Genomic DNA, 14,897 nt, shown 5'->3' on the forward strand with positions numbered 1-14,897 from the left:
GAGTTTTAATGATTTAATCCCAATTCAGCTTTAACAGTCTACATTCTTTTTTCATACGTGACATTAATCATTGTCAGTCTTGACTGAGGAGTCAAATATAGATGCATAACAAATCACTGATATTTGCCCTGGCTATTTTTTATCAGTCTGGCTTGGAGATCAGCTAACGAGTAGGCAGGGGGTTGATATTTGAGCAGGATGTGACCTAGATTTCTTGGTTTAATTCAAAAGGTCTTGATTCTTTTTAAAAGCTCTTCCGTTTGAAACGTGATAAAAACAAATATTTCAAAATGCCTGTCAATTGAAATTCCAGCAAAAATGTTTGAGTTGATTGCAACATTTCTTCTTTAACAAAAAATATTTTGTTCCAGTTTTAGACTTTTTATTGGATATTACGTAATAGGACATTGAAACAAGTTGTCGTTTCAAAATTGAAAATACAAAGCATTCTGTTCCAAGAAGGTTAAACAAAACCATTGAGCCCTTTAAAATACTGCTTTTCAATTTTCCTTTTGGTGGAAAAAATTACTTCTAAATGTCTTCCAAGAGCCCAGTAAGCAGTGGAAGTGTTAGTAATGTGCTAGAAAATATTGACCTCCTGTCATCCAGCAATTACTCTCATCCTGCACCAGTCAGGTCCTGAGGGTGCTGGATGAGAGAGATTCAACCTGTATAGTGTTTTGAATTGAAGATGAAAGGTGCTGCCTAACTGCTGTTACTAATTATAACACATTGGGCTGGTGAATGCATTAATACCGCAAGCAAAAAAATCATGCAGCTCATAAAATGCAAAAGTCAAGGTTGTAAACATAATGTTAATATGACAGAGTGGCCCATTTTGCCTGTTTTTAAAACAGATTAGTTGTGATGTAATAAAGTGCAATTTTCTTTTCCTTTCTGTCTTATTAAAGCAATGGCTAAGCAGCTGAGTATTTAAGCTACCTGTTCAACAAGAAGAATTGCAGTCTGTTGTGAATTGTGAGTGGGAGTATATAGAATGCATAACACTGCAGGATTAGTTTTAGAACCAGTAAACTGGAACATGGAAAAGATCATGCAACAGCATTGGGTATTTATACATTCTAGCATTTAACTTTTTAATTGAGGGGAAAAAAATTCACTACCATAGGGTATAAGCTTACTGGACATGACTAGTGGTAAGCCTGTTACCTGCGTGCCTCGTTTAAGTGAGCCACTGTAAATTTGCAGCTGCGTATATTCAGAACATAATTTTTCATGAATGAAATGTTTAAATCCAACCTGTTTTATTTTCAAAGTAAACAAGATCCCAGTTCCCTTGTCCACACTGCACTTTACATTTCACTAATTTTTACTGTAGAGGTGTGCCAAAAATAAAAGAAAATATTGTAGTTATTTTTAATTTAAATTTTAATTCTGATAATACAAATTGGACAATGAGGGTCTTTGTTTCTTTGACCTTCACTAAAAAAGCATTCAGGCATGCACAGATCATGGGAAATCTCACATCTAAAACTGATTTTTTTACAGTTGTGTGTGTGAACAGTGAGTGGTGTTATGGAAACTGTTCTGTGTATTTAATATAAATGATTGCCACCTGGGTACATGCTAAGTCTGGCAGCCCATGGCATAGTGATGTGAGGTTATTAACATGCTAATCATAGGTAAGACCCCACCAAGCAAAATATGTCAGAAATCATGAAACCTAGTGTCCTTCCATGAAATCTGGACTATTACATGCTTTTACCTTATACCGTAAAGATTTCATGGGGGAGACCAAGTTCTCAAACTGGAGGTCCTGACCCAAAAGGGAGTTGCAATGGGATCATAAGCTTGTTATGGGAGTATCACACTATTGCCTCCCTTATTTTTGCATTGCTGCCTTCAGAGATGGGCAACTGGAAATTGGTGGTTGTAATGTTGTGCAGGTGCCTTGCTCTGAAGGCAGCACTCACCAGCAGCACTGCAAAAGTAAGGGTGGTAATCCTGTACCTATGTTGCCCTTACTTCTGTATTGCTGCTTTCAGTGCTGGGCATGCAGAGAGTGGTGGCTGCTGACTTAGGGCCCAGCTCTGCAGGCAGCAGCACAAAAGTAAGGGTGACAACACCATACCATACTATCCTTACTTATGTGCTGTTGCCAATGGTCGTTCTATCTTCAGAGCTGGGCTTCTGGCCAGTAGCCACCATTCTCCTGATGCCCATTTCTGAAGGCAATGCTTATGCCAGCAGCTGTGCAGAAGTAAGTGTAGTGATACCACTATCCCAATACAATAACTTTGCAACTGCCACACATCTCCTATTGGGGTCCGGACCTCTACAATTACAACAGTGAAATTTCAGATTTAAATATCTGAAATAACTTTACTCTTTTTAAAGTCATATGACTGTGAAATTGACCAAAATAAACTGTGAATTTCCTAAGGCCCTAATCATAGGTGTTAAAGGCCCCTGGACTGCTTACATTGCACTGAGTTATGTGGAAAGGAATCTGGTAAAATGCTGATCTCCTTGAGAATTTGCTATGTATTCTGTGTACCTGGATAGGTTAGTAATCAGAATTAGTTTTTGATAGTTCATTGAGCTATTAAACTTCAAGCTAGCTCATGCAGCCTTTCCTTGAAAACATTTCATGCCCTTTGGCCTCCTTCTTGCATTTTTCATTTATAGATTATAAAACCAGATAGGGCCATGGCAATAATCTAGTCTTAGTTACAAAAGAGAATTCCTTCCCAGCTATCTGCCTGATGCATCTTGCCCACATGTTCAGGGTCCGACTGATTTTGCCATATTTGGGGTCAGGAAGGAATTTTTTCCTGGGTCAGATTGACAGAGACTCTGTTTTCTTTTCTCTGTAGTATCGGGTACTGGTGTAAATGGAGAATTCTCTGTAATGAAAAAATCTTTATACCGTGATGTAAAGACTTCAGTAACTCAGAATTTAGGGTCTCTAACAGGAGTGGGTATGTTTCTGTGGCTTGCATGATGAAGAAGGTCAGACTAGATGACCACAATGGCCCCTTCCGACCTTAAATTCTAGGGCTATGTATGCACTCCAGCGATCTGTCAACAGAATTTGCTGTCAGAAGATATCTTTTGACAAAACTTCTGTTGACAGATTACGGTAACACAAAAACGGATCACTGTTAATCCACTCTTTTGACAGAGAGTGCCCAGACTGCCCAGCCATTTTCTCAGCAGAATGGCCAACCAGAAACACAGCAGACAGGGCTGCCTGGTATCCCAGAAGCCCTGTCTGTTGACAGAGGGGCCCCCACTGGAGCGTCCACACTGGCTTTCTGTTGACAGATTCTGTCAAGAAAGACATTCTGACTCCTGGGGAAATGGCAAAATGCTGCCGACAGAAGTACCATATTCTGTTGATTTTACTGTTGACAGAGTTCATTTGTGATATGGATGCTTCTTGAGTTTTGGCGACAAAACTCTCTACTGCAGATGTCACCTATGAGACCTCCTGTATAAAAGGCCATAGGCCTTCAGTAATTTTTCTTTGAACGAGAGCATATCATTTAGAAAACGTTCAATCTTGATTTTAAAAATTTCTGGTGATGGTGAACCTACTTCAGTTCTTGGTAAATTGTTCCAATGGCTAATTGCCCTCCTTTTAAAAAATCTGTACCTTTCCCCTAGTCTAAGTGTCATAGCCTCAGCTTCCAGTGGTTTCATCTTGGGATAAGCTTGTGTGCTATGCTGAAAAGCACTTTGTCAATTTTTTGCCATATAATATTTCCAGATAGGTTTGCAAACTTTGCAGTTCCAGAAAACCGAACACTTTTATCTAGACCACTGCTGCATACCTTTCCTAAAGTCCTGCCCTACCCTACCCTTGCTCACTCCATCTTCCCTCTCTCCAAAACTTGCTCATGTGCTCATTTTCACTGTCAGGCTCAGACAGGCATATTCATTGGCCAGATGTGTTATGCTAAGTTCAAGTTTTATTTGTTACAGGCTGCTTCTTCTTCTTCTTGGTGGTGGTCACTCAATAATGAGTGGGACACCTTCATGCACCCTGTTATTTGTGAGTCTGTTGATGGCCGATCAGGGTAATTCTGGAGCTGCAGATCATATCACAGAAGAGGCCGGTGTTAGAAGCTGTTGGAGGATTGTGGGGCAGTTTTTTATGCTCTTTTCTTCTTCTGTGCCTGTCCTCATTTGCACTGCAGTGGAACCTCTCAAATTGTGCCACTCCCACATGGGTTAGTGTTCTCTGCTGGGGATGGTCTTGGGCAAGGTTTTCCCAGTTGTCGACATTGATGCTGCACTTTCGCATGTGTGCCTTCAGCATGTCCTTATATTGCTTCCATTGGCCCCCCAATGCTCCTTCTGTCCTTCCTTCAATTCAGAAAACAGAATCTATTTTGGGAGGTGCTGATCAGACATTTGAACCACGTGACCAATCCAGCAAAGTTGTTGTTGAATGATAATGGCTCTAATGCTGGTCATGTTTGACTCTTTCAAGACGCTAGTGTTCATGCACCTATCCTCCCAAGAGATATTTAGGATTCTGCTGAGGCAGTGTTGATGTTATTGTTCAAGTGCTTTCAAATGCCGATTGTATGTTGTCCAGGTTTCACATGCATATAATAGCGTTGGAACAACCACTGCACAGTATACAAGGAGCTTTGTCTTGGGATAGATGTCCCAGTTCTTGAAGACCCTTTCTCTCAGGTGGGTGAAAGAAGAGCTTGCATGGCTCAGATGGTACTGGATTTCCGCATCAATGTCAACTTTAGTGGAAAGATGACGTCCAAGGTGTGAGATGTGCTCCACATTTTCCAGCAGTTCTCCATTGCCTTCAATAGAAGGTGCATGAGATTGTCCCATCAGTGAAGGATGGTGAAGCACCTTGGTCTTTTTGATATTTGTTTTGAGGCTGAGATTTTTGTGTGCTTCAGCAATGGCACTTAAGATGGTCTGAAGGGCTGTGGGAGAAGGAGCAACAACCATATTGTCATCCACGTACTGGAGCTCAATGTTCAAGGTTGTGGAGGTCTTGCTTTTAGCCTTCAGTCTCCTGAGACTGAAAAGCTTCCTGCTGATTCTATAGACAATCTTCACGCCATCTGGAAGCTTGCCATCAATGAGGTATAGTGTCATGGTGATGGTGATACAGAACAGTGATGGGGCAATGAAGCAGCTATGCTTGACTCCTGTTTTGACCTTAAAGATGTCACTTTGGGATCCATTGTTGCTCATATTGTGGCGGTCATGTTGTCATGAAGCAGCCTCGATGCTAATGAATTTTTTGGGGCAGACAATCTTTGAGAGGATAGTCCATAGGGCACTATGATTGACTAAGTTGAATGCTTTGGTCATGTCAGTGAAACTCATATATAAGGCTAGGCTGTGTTCACGACATTTTTCTTTCAGTTGCTAGGCAGTGGAGATCATGTCCGCTGTTCCTCAGAATGGTCAGAAGCCATGCTGGGATTCTGGGAGAATTTCTTCTGAAAGTGGCAGGCGTTGGTTTTCGAGGATTCGAGCTAAGATTTTCCCTGTTGTTACCAGAAGGGAGATGCCGTGGCAGTTTCTGCAGTCCGACTTGTTGCTCTTCTTGAAAAGACTGACAATCAGTGTGTCTCTGAAATCTTGTGGCATCTGCTCCCTATCCCAGATCTTGAGAATCAGGAGGTGGAGCTGTTTGTGGAGATCTGGCCCACCTTTGAAGACTTCATTATGGATTCCATCTAGTCCAGTTGCACTTAATCACTTTGATGGCAGCTTGTACCTCACTCAGGGTCAGAAGTGTTGCAGGATCATCTCCAGGTGGTTGCTGAGGGATTTTGTCAAGGGATTCTATGACCACGGTGTAGGGGCAGTTCAAGAGCTCATTATAGTGCTCTCTCTAGCGAGAAGCAATGGCTTCTTTGTCTTTCAAGAGCTGGGTACCATCCTTTGATCTCAGGGGATTGATTCCATTGTTTCTTGGTCCATAAACAGCAGCTGGAGTTCTCTCCCCTTCTCAGTCCACCACTGGTTTTTCAGAATGCTTGTTTTACTTTGCACTTCTGCCTTGGTCTTGGCATGCACCTCTCTCTTTCTCATGCAAATGGCGTCACTTTGCCAGGCCCTTAAGGCTTTCCTTTTTGCCTCAATCAAGCGTTCAATTTCCATGTTGTTCTCATCAAACCATTCCTGATGCTTCCTGGTCTGGTAGCCAGTGGTTTCTCCACAAGCTCCAGTGATGGTATTTTTCAATTGACACAAATGTTCTTCCACTTCTGCAGGCTGTACTGTTGGCAGCTTCCTTTGGAGCGCTATCTGGAAGTCACTTTTTCTGATGGGGTCCTTTAAGCCTTGTATATTTATCGTTTGTCGGATCTGTTTCCTCTGATTTCTCTGTTTGGTGAAAATCCTAATTGCCATTGTTCTGCCATCGAGGGCTTTTAAGATTGTTCTTAGTCTTGACCTTGTCCCTTTGTCTTGCTACCATGGGTGACCCTGCTGGGAGCACGAGACTCTTTGTGGCATCGTTCTCAGGTTCAGTGGAACACACAAGCCCACTCGCGATGACAAGGTGGCAATCCAGAGAGAGGGGTGTTACAGGATGTTTCTTTTTTAAATTATTCTTTTTGACTATTATGCTGCCAACTCTACTGTCGTCATTACAGGACACTAGAGTTGGCAGCGCAATAGTCGAAAAGGATAATTAAAAATGAAGTTTCACAAAAGGTTCATGATTCTTTCTTTCCTCTCTTCTCAGTTTTCATAACCAGCTCCATGTTTTTTGTTTACTAACGTTATTGTAATATTATATGTGGAATTAGGGCCACACATTATCACAGCTGCAATGAGTTCATTAAAGGCCCAGTCCCAAAGCCTATTGTGGTTATAATGTTTTTAAATGATACCAAGTTGGGAAGGTTGCAAGTGTTTTGAGGGATAGAATTTTAATTCAAAATGTTTTAGACAAACTGGGAAAAGGTTATAAGGTAAATAGAATGACATTTAATAAGGGCAAATACAAAGTACTCCACTGCACTGAGGAAGGAACAATCAGTTGCACATATATAAAATAGGAAATGACTACATAGGAGGGAGTACTGCGGACAGGGGATTTAGGGGTCATAGAGACACTGAAGCATACCCAGTGCTACGCAGAAAGTCTTTCAAGGAGTCAGGCATCAAACCAATATCTCCCAAGTGCTAGGCTAATTGCCTAAGTAGTGTGCCATCCTTCAGGGCTGCCGAGACGAAGTTCCTTGTATATGATACAGTGGTTATTCCAATGCTACTGTATACATGTGAAACCTGGACAACATACAAGTGTCACTTGAAGGCGCTTGAACAATATCACCTATGTTGCCTCAGGAGAATCCTAAATATGTCATGGGAGGATAGGTGCATGAACACTCGTGTCCTGGAAGAGTTGAACATGACCAGCATTGAAGCAATTATTCACCAACAACATCACTGGTCTGGTCATGTTGTTCAGAGGCGTGATCAAGGTCTCCCAAAACAGATTCTGTTTTCTGAGTTGAAGGAAGGACAGAGGAGCACTGGGGGCTAGAGGAAGTGATATAAGGGCATGCTGAAGGCACACATGAGAAAGTGTAGCATCAGTACCAACAGTTAGGAGAACGTTGCCCAAGACTGTCCCTAGTGGAGATCAGTAATCCAGGAGGGGGTGGCACAGTTTGAGAGATCCCACTGCATTGCAGATGAGGAGAGGCCATGAACAAGAAAAAAGCATCAAAAACTGCCCTGTGCCCCTCCAACACCTACTAGCAGCTGCCTCTTCTGTGATAAGATCTGCGACTCCAGAATTGGGCTGGTCAGCCAACAGACTCATAAACAGAAGGCTGACACAAATACATCCTACTCATTATCTAATGACTGCCAAGAGACAAGAGAAAGAGGGGTCATAGTGGACCACAAGCTAAATATGGCTTAACAGTGTGACACTGTTGCACAAAAAGCAAATAATAAAAATTCTGGGGTGTATTAACAGGAGGGTTGTAAGCAAGATATCTGCATCCCTTCAGTCTTCCTGTTCCAGACTCCCCCTGCCCCTCACAGCACCCTGCATCCATATTTCTCTTCTGTGCCCCCTCTCCCTGTCCCATCTTCGCCCGTCCCACACTCCAGTTGTACTCAGACCTAGTTCCTGTGTAACTGTTCACTTTGTCTGGCCAAAATTACATGGCAGTGCATTGTGTGGCGACTGGGATCACAGCCTTGGTGGGGTCTCCAGGAAGGAGGATAGGAAAAGGGAGCTGGGGCCAGCACACAGTGCTGGAGGCCGGAGCTTCCTCTGCTCTCAGGCTGTCTCAGCCCTGCTCCTGGGACTGAGAGTCAGGGCACCGGGCACAGAAACTGCAGCCCCTCCAGCCAGGAATATCCAAAGCCTGCTCATCGATGCTGACCAGAGCTGCCAAGATCTCTGTGTGATGGGAAGTTCCTGTCCAATACTGGGCACCTGGCCATCCTACTTCTAGTGAGCCTCTTTCTTTGCTGAACTTCTTTGGGGTGAACAAAACTTTACTTCTCTCCTTTCTCTTTATTAAACTAAATAGCTATAAAGCATATTTTCCAATCCTTAATCCTCCTTATGCTGGTTCTTTAAAAATTAAGTTCCCCTTCCTGTTCTTTCCTACAGGGACCAAGCTCAGAAACACACATGGTGGAAGATGAAGCTGAGACAATTGGTGATGAACTGCCCCCTCATCTGCAGGAGGAGCCTCCTGAAGGTAGTACAAACAGCCAGAATGAGCTCCTTGTTACCCATTAGAAGACTGTTCGTCATTGGCTAGTGCTGTTTCCTGACCATAAGAGCTTTGTCTTGAAAGGATGGGGTCAAGAATACTGACAGCTGAGTTTGACCTCTCAGCAGGAGTTTCTAGTCAAAGAAAGTTGCACATGTTGAAGTGTATATCCTTTCCTCAAGTAGAAAGGACATGTCTGCATTGGAGCTGGAAGGTGTAATGTCTGGTTTTTGAGCTAGTATGTCAAAAATAGAAGCAAAGTCATAGTAGTGCAAGCAGTGAGAAGTGCTGGTGGCCCTCAGGGTATACCAATTGTTTCAGCCTTCCTGTCACTCATGGTGCTGCAAATATCAGTACACCTTCTGCTGCTTGCACTATTGTGGTTACACTTCTATCGCTCAGTCAGGCCTAGCATGGGCATATTTGTTCAGTGTTGAAATTACAACTTGTCTGCATTGGAGCTAAATATTCTGACATTAAGTCTTCTGATTTAAAATTGTTCTGTCTGAACATCCTGGTCGTGGACTGAAGAAAGCTAGTTTCTATCCTGTCTTACTTGTGGGTGATTGACTGTGATCATGGGAAAAGGGAAAGCCTCCTTAACAGATTGTCTGTCTGTTCTCTCTCCTTGCCTCTCTCTCTCTCCAGTACCCTGTTACATGAGCCATGCCCAGTACAGACTAATCAATTCCAAGTTTTATATGTTTTTGCCAGATTTTTTTTCTTTTTGCCATTTCTTGGAAACTGGTTTAGCAATCTGAAGAAGAGGCTGTTAGTCAACAGGAGGATCAGAAATGCCAATTTTAATTAGAAACCTTATTTCCAATTATGCGGCTTGAATTATACACAGAACATATCTCTTCTCACGGTGTGAATGTTCCCAGTGCTGTGCTGAGTAAAATCAGTGCTGCTTTCCTTTGAATAGATGCTGCGAACACTGCAGCACGTATGATTCATCTCTAGCTTTTACTTGTCTCCAATTCAGTGAATTTTTAAAATGCAATTATTCATGATCACTGTGCAAGGCTTAGCCCATAAAACTCTGAGCATTTTATTAACAACTTGCTATTAAAATGGGGAACTCTGGCTTGTCAGATGTCACTGGGATTATCAACCCTTTTACTTTGTGCTCTTAATTACTTCAAGGGAAGAGCCAATCTTTTGTGTAGGTGGCACAGTGAAAGTCTCAGAGGGAATATGTATTGGGTAGTATAGCTCTGTCACCTCTGGCTCAGCAGTCTGCTGTTGCTTCCTTGTTGGGTGCTGAGTTTTGATTCTCTGGTTCTTCTCTAGCAGTAGATTGTAATATGGAAATAGGTGCAACAAAGACTCTCCAGGTCCTCTTCCTATTGCTACCTTAAACTTTCAAGATACAGGGTCCAGGTGGTAAGACTGAATTCTCATTCTGTGTTTAAAATGACTAAATGGATCTCTAACTAGATAACATATAAGGATTGCTGTCCCTATTACTCTGTGGAAACCTATGGAGATCCTGGTGTTTTGTTGGCTGTGAGGTTGCCATCAAACTATCAGAAATGGTGGTGTTTCTGAGAAATAGATATCCAGTCAATAATTTCTTGTGATAGGTGTGACAGCTGACTCCCAAAAGGTGCATGTATACTTGTTTTGTTCAAATACCTTTTGTCTCAAAACTACAAGCTCTCTGGAATGTTAAAATTATAGGTGGATTAACTGAGAGCTATCTGGCCTTTTAGTATTCAGGACAATGTTTTGAGCCCAAGTGAGGGAATTTGAAGGGTCTCATCTCCGTCTATAACGACTGTTAAGCAACTGCACAACCGCTATGTCATGGGGGTAAGGATCTCGAAACTTCCCTGAGTGAAGCATAGGATATAATCTTTTCATATCAAGGTTACAAATACATTTTGCAGCTTTCAGCATACCTGGCCTTTGACTCGTGGCTTCTGTCTCCTGACACAATTAATATATGGCTTGTGATAAATATAACCTAATATAGTCCTGGTTAAATGTTTGGCCAGGGAACTTGCAAGAGAAGCCTTTTGCATTTGCCTATCATCCAAGCTAGGCTGAAGGATGATGGAAACTATGCAATGTCTGCAGCTATATTTCCTTTTGAGTGCACTGCTGAGCACTCTACGATAAGCATGTGCTCTTCTACAGTGCCCATCTACAAAAAGGGGAACAAGAACAACCCAGGAAATTACAGGCCAGTCAGCTTAACTTCTGTGCCAGGAAAGGTAATGGAGCAGGTAGTTAAGGAAGTCGTCTGCAAGCACTTGGAAGGTAGTAAAGTGATAGGGAACAGCCAGCATGGTTTTGTAAAAAACAAATCATGTCAGACCAACCTGATAGCTTTTTTTGACATGATAACGAGACTCGTAGATAAGGGAGAAGCAGTGGATGTGGTATACCAAGACTTTAATAAAGCATTTGATACGGTCTCGCATAATATTCTTATCGACAAACTAGGCAAGTCCAACTTAAATGGGGCTGCAATAAGGTGGATGCATAACTGGCTGGCTAATCGTACCCAGAGAGTAGTTGTTAATGGTGCTCAATCCCGCTGGAAAAGCATAACAAGTGGGGTTCCGCAGGGGTCTGTTTTGGGACTAGTTCTGTTCAATATCTTCATTAATTGTTTGGATATTGGCATAGAAAGTATGCTTATTAAGTTTGCAGATGATACCAAGCTGGGAGGGGTTGCAACTACCTTGGAGGATAGGGTCATAATTCAGAATGATCTAGATAAATTGGAGAAATGGTCTGAAGTAAACAGGGTGAAGTTTAATAAAGATAAATGTAAAGTGCTGCACTTAGGAATGAATAATCTGTTTCACACATACAGAATGGGAAAAGACTGTCTAGGAAGGAGTACAGCAGAAAGGGATCTAGGGGTTCTAGTAGATCACAAGTTAAATATGAGTCAACAGTGTGATGCTGTTGCAAAAAAAGCAAACATGATTCTGGGATGCATTAGCAGGTATGTTGTGAACAAGACACGAGAAATCATTCTTCCGCTCTACTCTGCGCTGGTTAGGCCTCAGCTGGAATATTGTGTCCAGTTCTGGGCACCCCAATTCAAGAAAGATGTGGAGAAATTAGAGAAGGTCCAGATAAGAGCAACTAGAATGATAAAAGGTCTGGAGAACATGACTTATGAAGAAAGGCTGAAAGAATTGGGCTTGTTTAGCTTGGAAAAGAGAAGATTGAGGGGGGGACATGATAGCGGTTTTCAGATATCTTAAAGGGTGTCATAAGGAGGAGGGAGAAAACTTGTTCTTCTTGGCCTCTGAGGAGAGAACAAGAGGCAATGGACTTAAGCTGCAGCAAGGGAAGTTTAGGTTGGACATTAGGAAAAAGTTCCTAACTGTCAGGGTGGTCAAGTACTGGAATAAGTTGCCAAGGGAAGTTGTGGAATCTCCCTCGCTGGAGATATTTAAGAACAGATTAGATAGATGTCCATCAGGGATGGTGTAGATAGTGGTCGGTCCTGCCGTCGGGGCAGGGGACTGGACTCGATGGCCTCTCGAGGCCCCTTCCGGTCCTAGTGTTCTATGATTGTATGATTCTATGATTCAGCTTTTTCTATAGTTGCTGATAGTAGGACAGAAACTATTGGAAATGGTGTGGCAGTTGGGCTACTCAGCAGGTAACAGGGCAATGCAGTAAACAGTCATGTCAGTAGATGTACCCTTTGCCTTAAATATTGAACTCCATGCCTACCTTAGATTTGTAAAGTGTGATTAAATGTAGCAAAATGAGAAGGATGGGTTCCCGGGAAGCTGAATATCTACCCTCTTCAGCACTGTCCTCTGGGACGCAAAGGAGAGGAGGAAAAACGGCCATAAAAGAAACCTTACGATAGTGCTGGGGTTATGGGTGGTCTGTATGCCAGTGGCTTTAAGGAAGCTTTTAGTTCAAAAGCTGCAGTTCTAACATTGCATACCAAGCGTACTTCTTACAGAGTTTCTTGGAGATGGCAAAGGAGCGTAGCTACAAGAGTCGTGGCAAAAAGGATGTACAATAAGACTAGGCCTTTGAAGTTCTTTTAGTAGAAGGTGCAGTTAATCAGTATCTTCTTGCTTTTGTGCTTTTACTGTTGCCCTTCCTCTTGATAACTTTTTTTCCCAGTTAAATCAAATGCTTTGCAAAAAATCCAGTAAATCATGTTGTTGTAACTGTGCTCATGTTTCCTGTCATCTATGAATTGGAGGAGGCATCTGCTTATCTTCTTGTATAGAGATCACAAGGCATGGCAAGCTTTCCAGGGTGTCTGCTCTTTTGGCTGTTCAGTGTTTCACCAAATTGCATCATAGTGACTTCTGTTTCCAGACCATGAAGTGATTTTAATCCCATCCTTCAGGGAGGGAAGTTGGATGGTACTGCTCTCTCTATATAAAGATACAGTTAAATTCAAAGCTGATCCTATAGGGATTGTGTTGTGTTTCTGAATAGCAGTGTAGCACACTCCTGTGTGAATGCAGGACTTTAACTCATTTGGTTTTACTTTCCAGAGCTGCCTAGTCACAAAGCACCTTTTCTCACGCAGGATCATTAGTTTAACCAGTGCAACATGAGTAGGGAAAAGCTTAATTTCAAATGATGACATTAAAACTATTTTTTGTCTTGGATAAGCTTCCGTAAGTGTGATGAGTGTGTAATACAGTGCTGCTTTCTGATGTCCCTCTGTCAGCCTGATAACATTTGAGACATTATAATTTCCTATCATGTATAATTGCAAATAAATTATGGAAGGAAGACATTTGGAAAATGCCAGCTAAGGTAACTGTGTAGGGGTATATCTATACTTACTACTTCACATGCTGTGAGGAAAGCTACTCCCGTTGCTATAAGTAATCCACTCCGCCAAAAGGCGGTAGCAAGGTTGACAGAAATATTCTTATATTTATCTAGCATTGTCTATATTGGTGATTAGGTCATAGCTGCATCTTTCAGGGCTGTGGATTTTTCTGCACCCAAGAGAGATGTAGCTATACCAATATAAGTTCCTTTGGTAGAATGGGTCTAGGTTAGAAATTGGTGAAGGGGTTTTCTATCCTTAACCAGGCTTTCAGTATGTAGTGGTAATAATTCATACTTTTGATAAGGCTTTCGTTAACTTCTCTTTTTACTTGTGCTGTCTGCTCTGAATCCAACTGTGGTCATTGACTATATATATTTTAGCTTGTGATGAAAGGTGATCATGCTACTGACTGTATTGACACATCCTTTTGTTCCTGAGTTCAAATAGAGAATGAAGGAAGAGTATCCTTAACAAGACAGCAAAGGACTTGACAACAAAGAAGATCTGACCCCATAGTATGATATCAAATTTTGTTACTTCTGTGAAATAAAACATGTTGACCAGGCAGAGATTATATGTTCTCACCAGAAACCAATTTAGGGTTTTTTTGTTGTGAATTCCTGTGCAGACACATGAGGGCGTTGCAGTCTTAATAACCAAGCATTTGTCAAATAAAGTATCCAGTTCTGTTTCTCTCTGGGGCTGCTTTAGAGAAAATGTTTCATAGATTCAGGTGCAGGGAATCTGTGGTATGTCAGAGGTTTCAGATATTGTGCTTCCTTGGATGTGGGTAGTTAGTCCTACAAAATCCCTTGTGATATCGCATGAGTGGCTTTGTCAACACTGTCAATTTTAAGGGATTGGTGCTAGTATGCCAAGTGCTCTTTTGATGTCATGCCACCTCCTTTTTTCATCTCCTTACTGTTTGATCTGACCTATTGCCTATGTAATAAAAACAGGCTTTTAGCAAAGGATTACTGATGGTAACTTGTATTGTATGGCGTTCATCTCCCCCTGATGGTGTGCTGAACACTTCACAGCATTCAGAGGTACAGCTTTCAGAAGTGTTGATAGCACCTAGCGGTGAAGATCAGCACATTCTGGAGGGCAACAAATTAATTTTAAACGTAGCCCCCATTTTTGCTCTGGTGACCTGTTGTACTTCTGGGCTATCTGTTGAGAAGTGTTAAACTGTAAATCACTAATGTCATATGTTAGATATAACAAGTTTTAAACTTGGTACTGGTGGGTCCCATCTGAATGCAAGGCTGTATTGTAGGTTATGACAGCGGTAGGCGGATTCACCTCCCTCTTTGGAGGTTTATGGACAAGTTGGTCTCCTCTAGTGGAGATTTGAGATCTTTATAAGTAGTAAACATTAAAGTTCTTATTACCAAACTGGTTAC

General features: G+C 42.0%; 2 protein-coding genes across 3 annotated transcripts in view; both read left to right on the forward strand.

The window, feature by feature from the left end:
* PRDM11 (PR/SET domain 11) overlaps window positions 1–14,897 on the forward strand; it is a 405,666-nt gene that overhangs the window by 233,663 nt on the left and 157,106 nt on the right. The gene's annotated exons all lie outside the window — the stretch shown is intronic.
* Window positions 1–14,897, forward strand: part of LOC142014649 (transmembrane protein 263-like) — a 348,901-nt gene that overhangs the window by 23,153 nt on the left and 310,851 nt on the right. For both annotated transcript variants that reach the window (XM_074997545.1, XM_074997546.1), the window contains exon 2: window positions 8,600–8,690. In XM_074997545.1, coding sequence (XP_074853646.1) covers window positions 8,600–8,690 — 91 coding nt within the window. The remainder of the gene's footprint in view (window positions 1–8,599; window positions 8,691–14,897) is intronic.

The sequence above is a fragment of the Carettochelys insculpta genome, chromosome 6 (genome assembly GCF_033958435.1).
Source record: "Carettochelys insculpta isolate YL-2023 chromosome 6, ASM3395843v1, whole genome shotgun sequence".
NCBI lineage: Eukaryota > Metazoa > Chordata > Testudines > Carettochelyidae > Carettochelys > Carettochelys insculpta.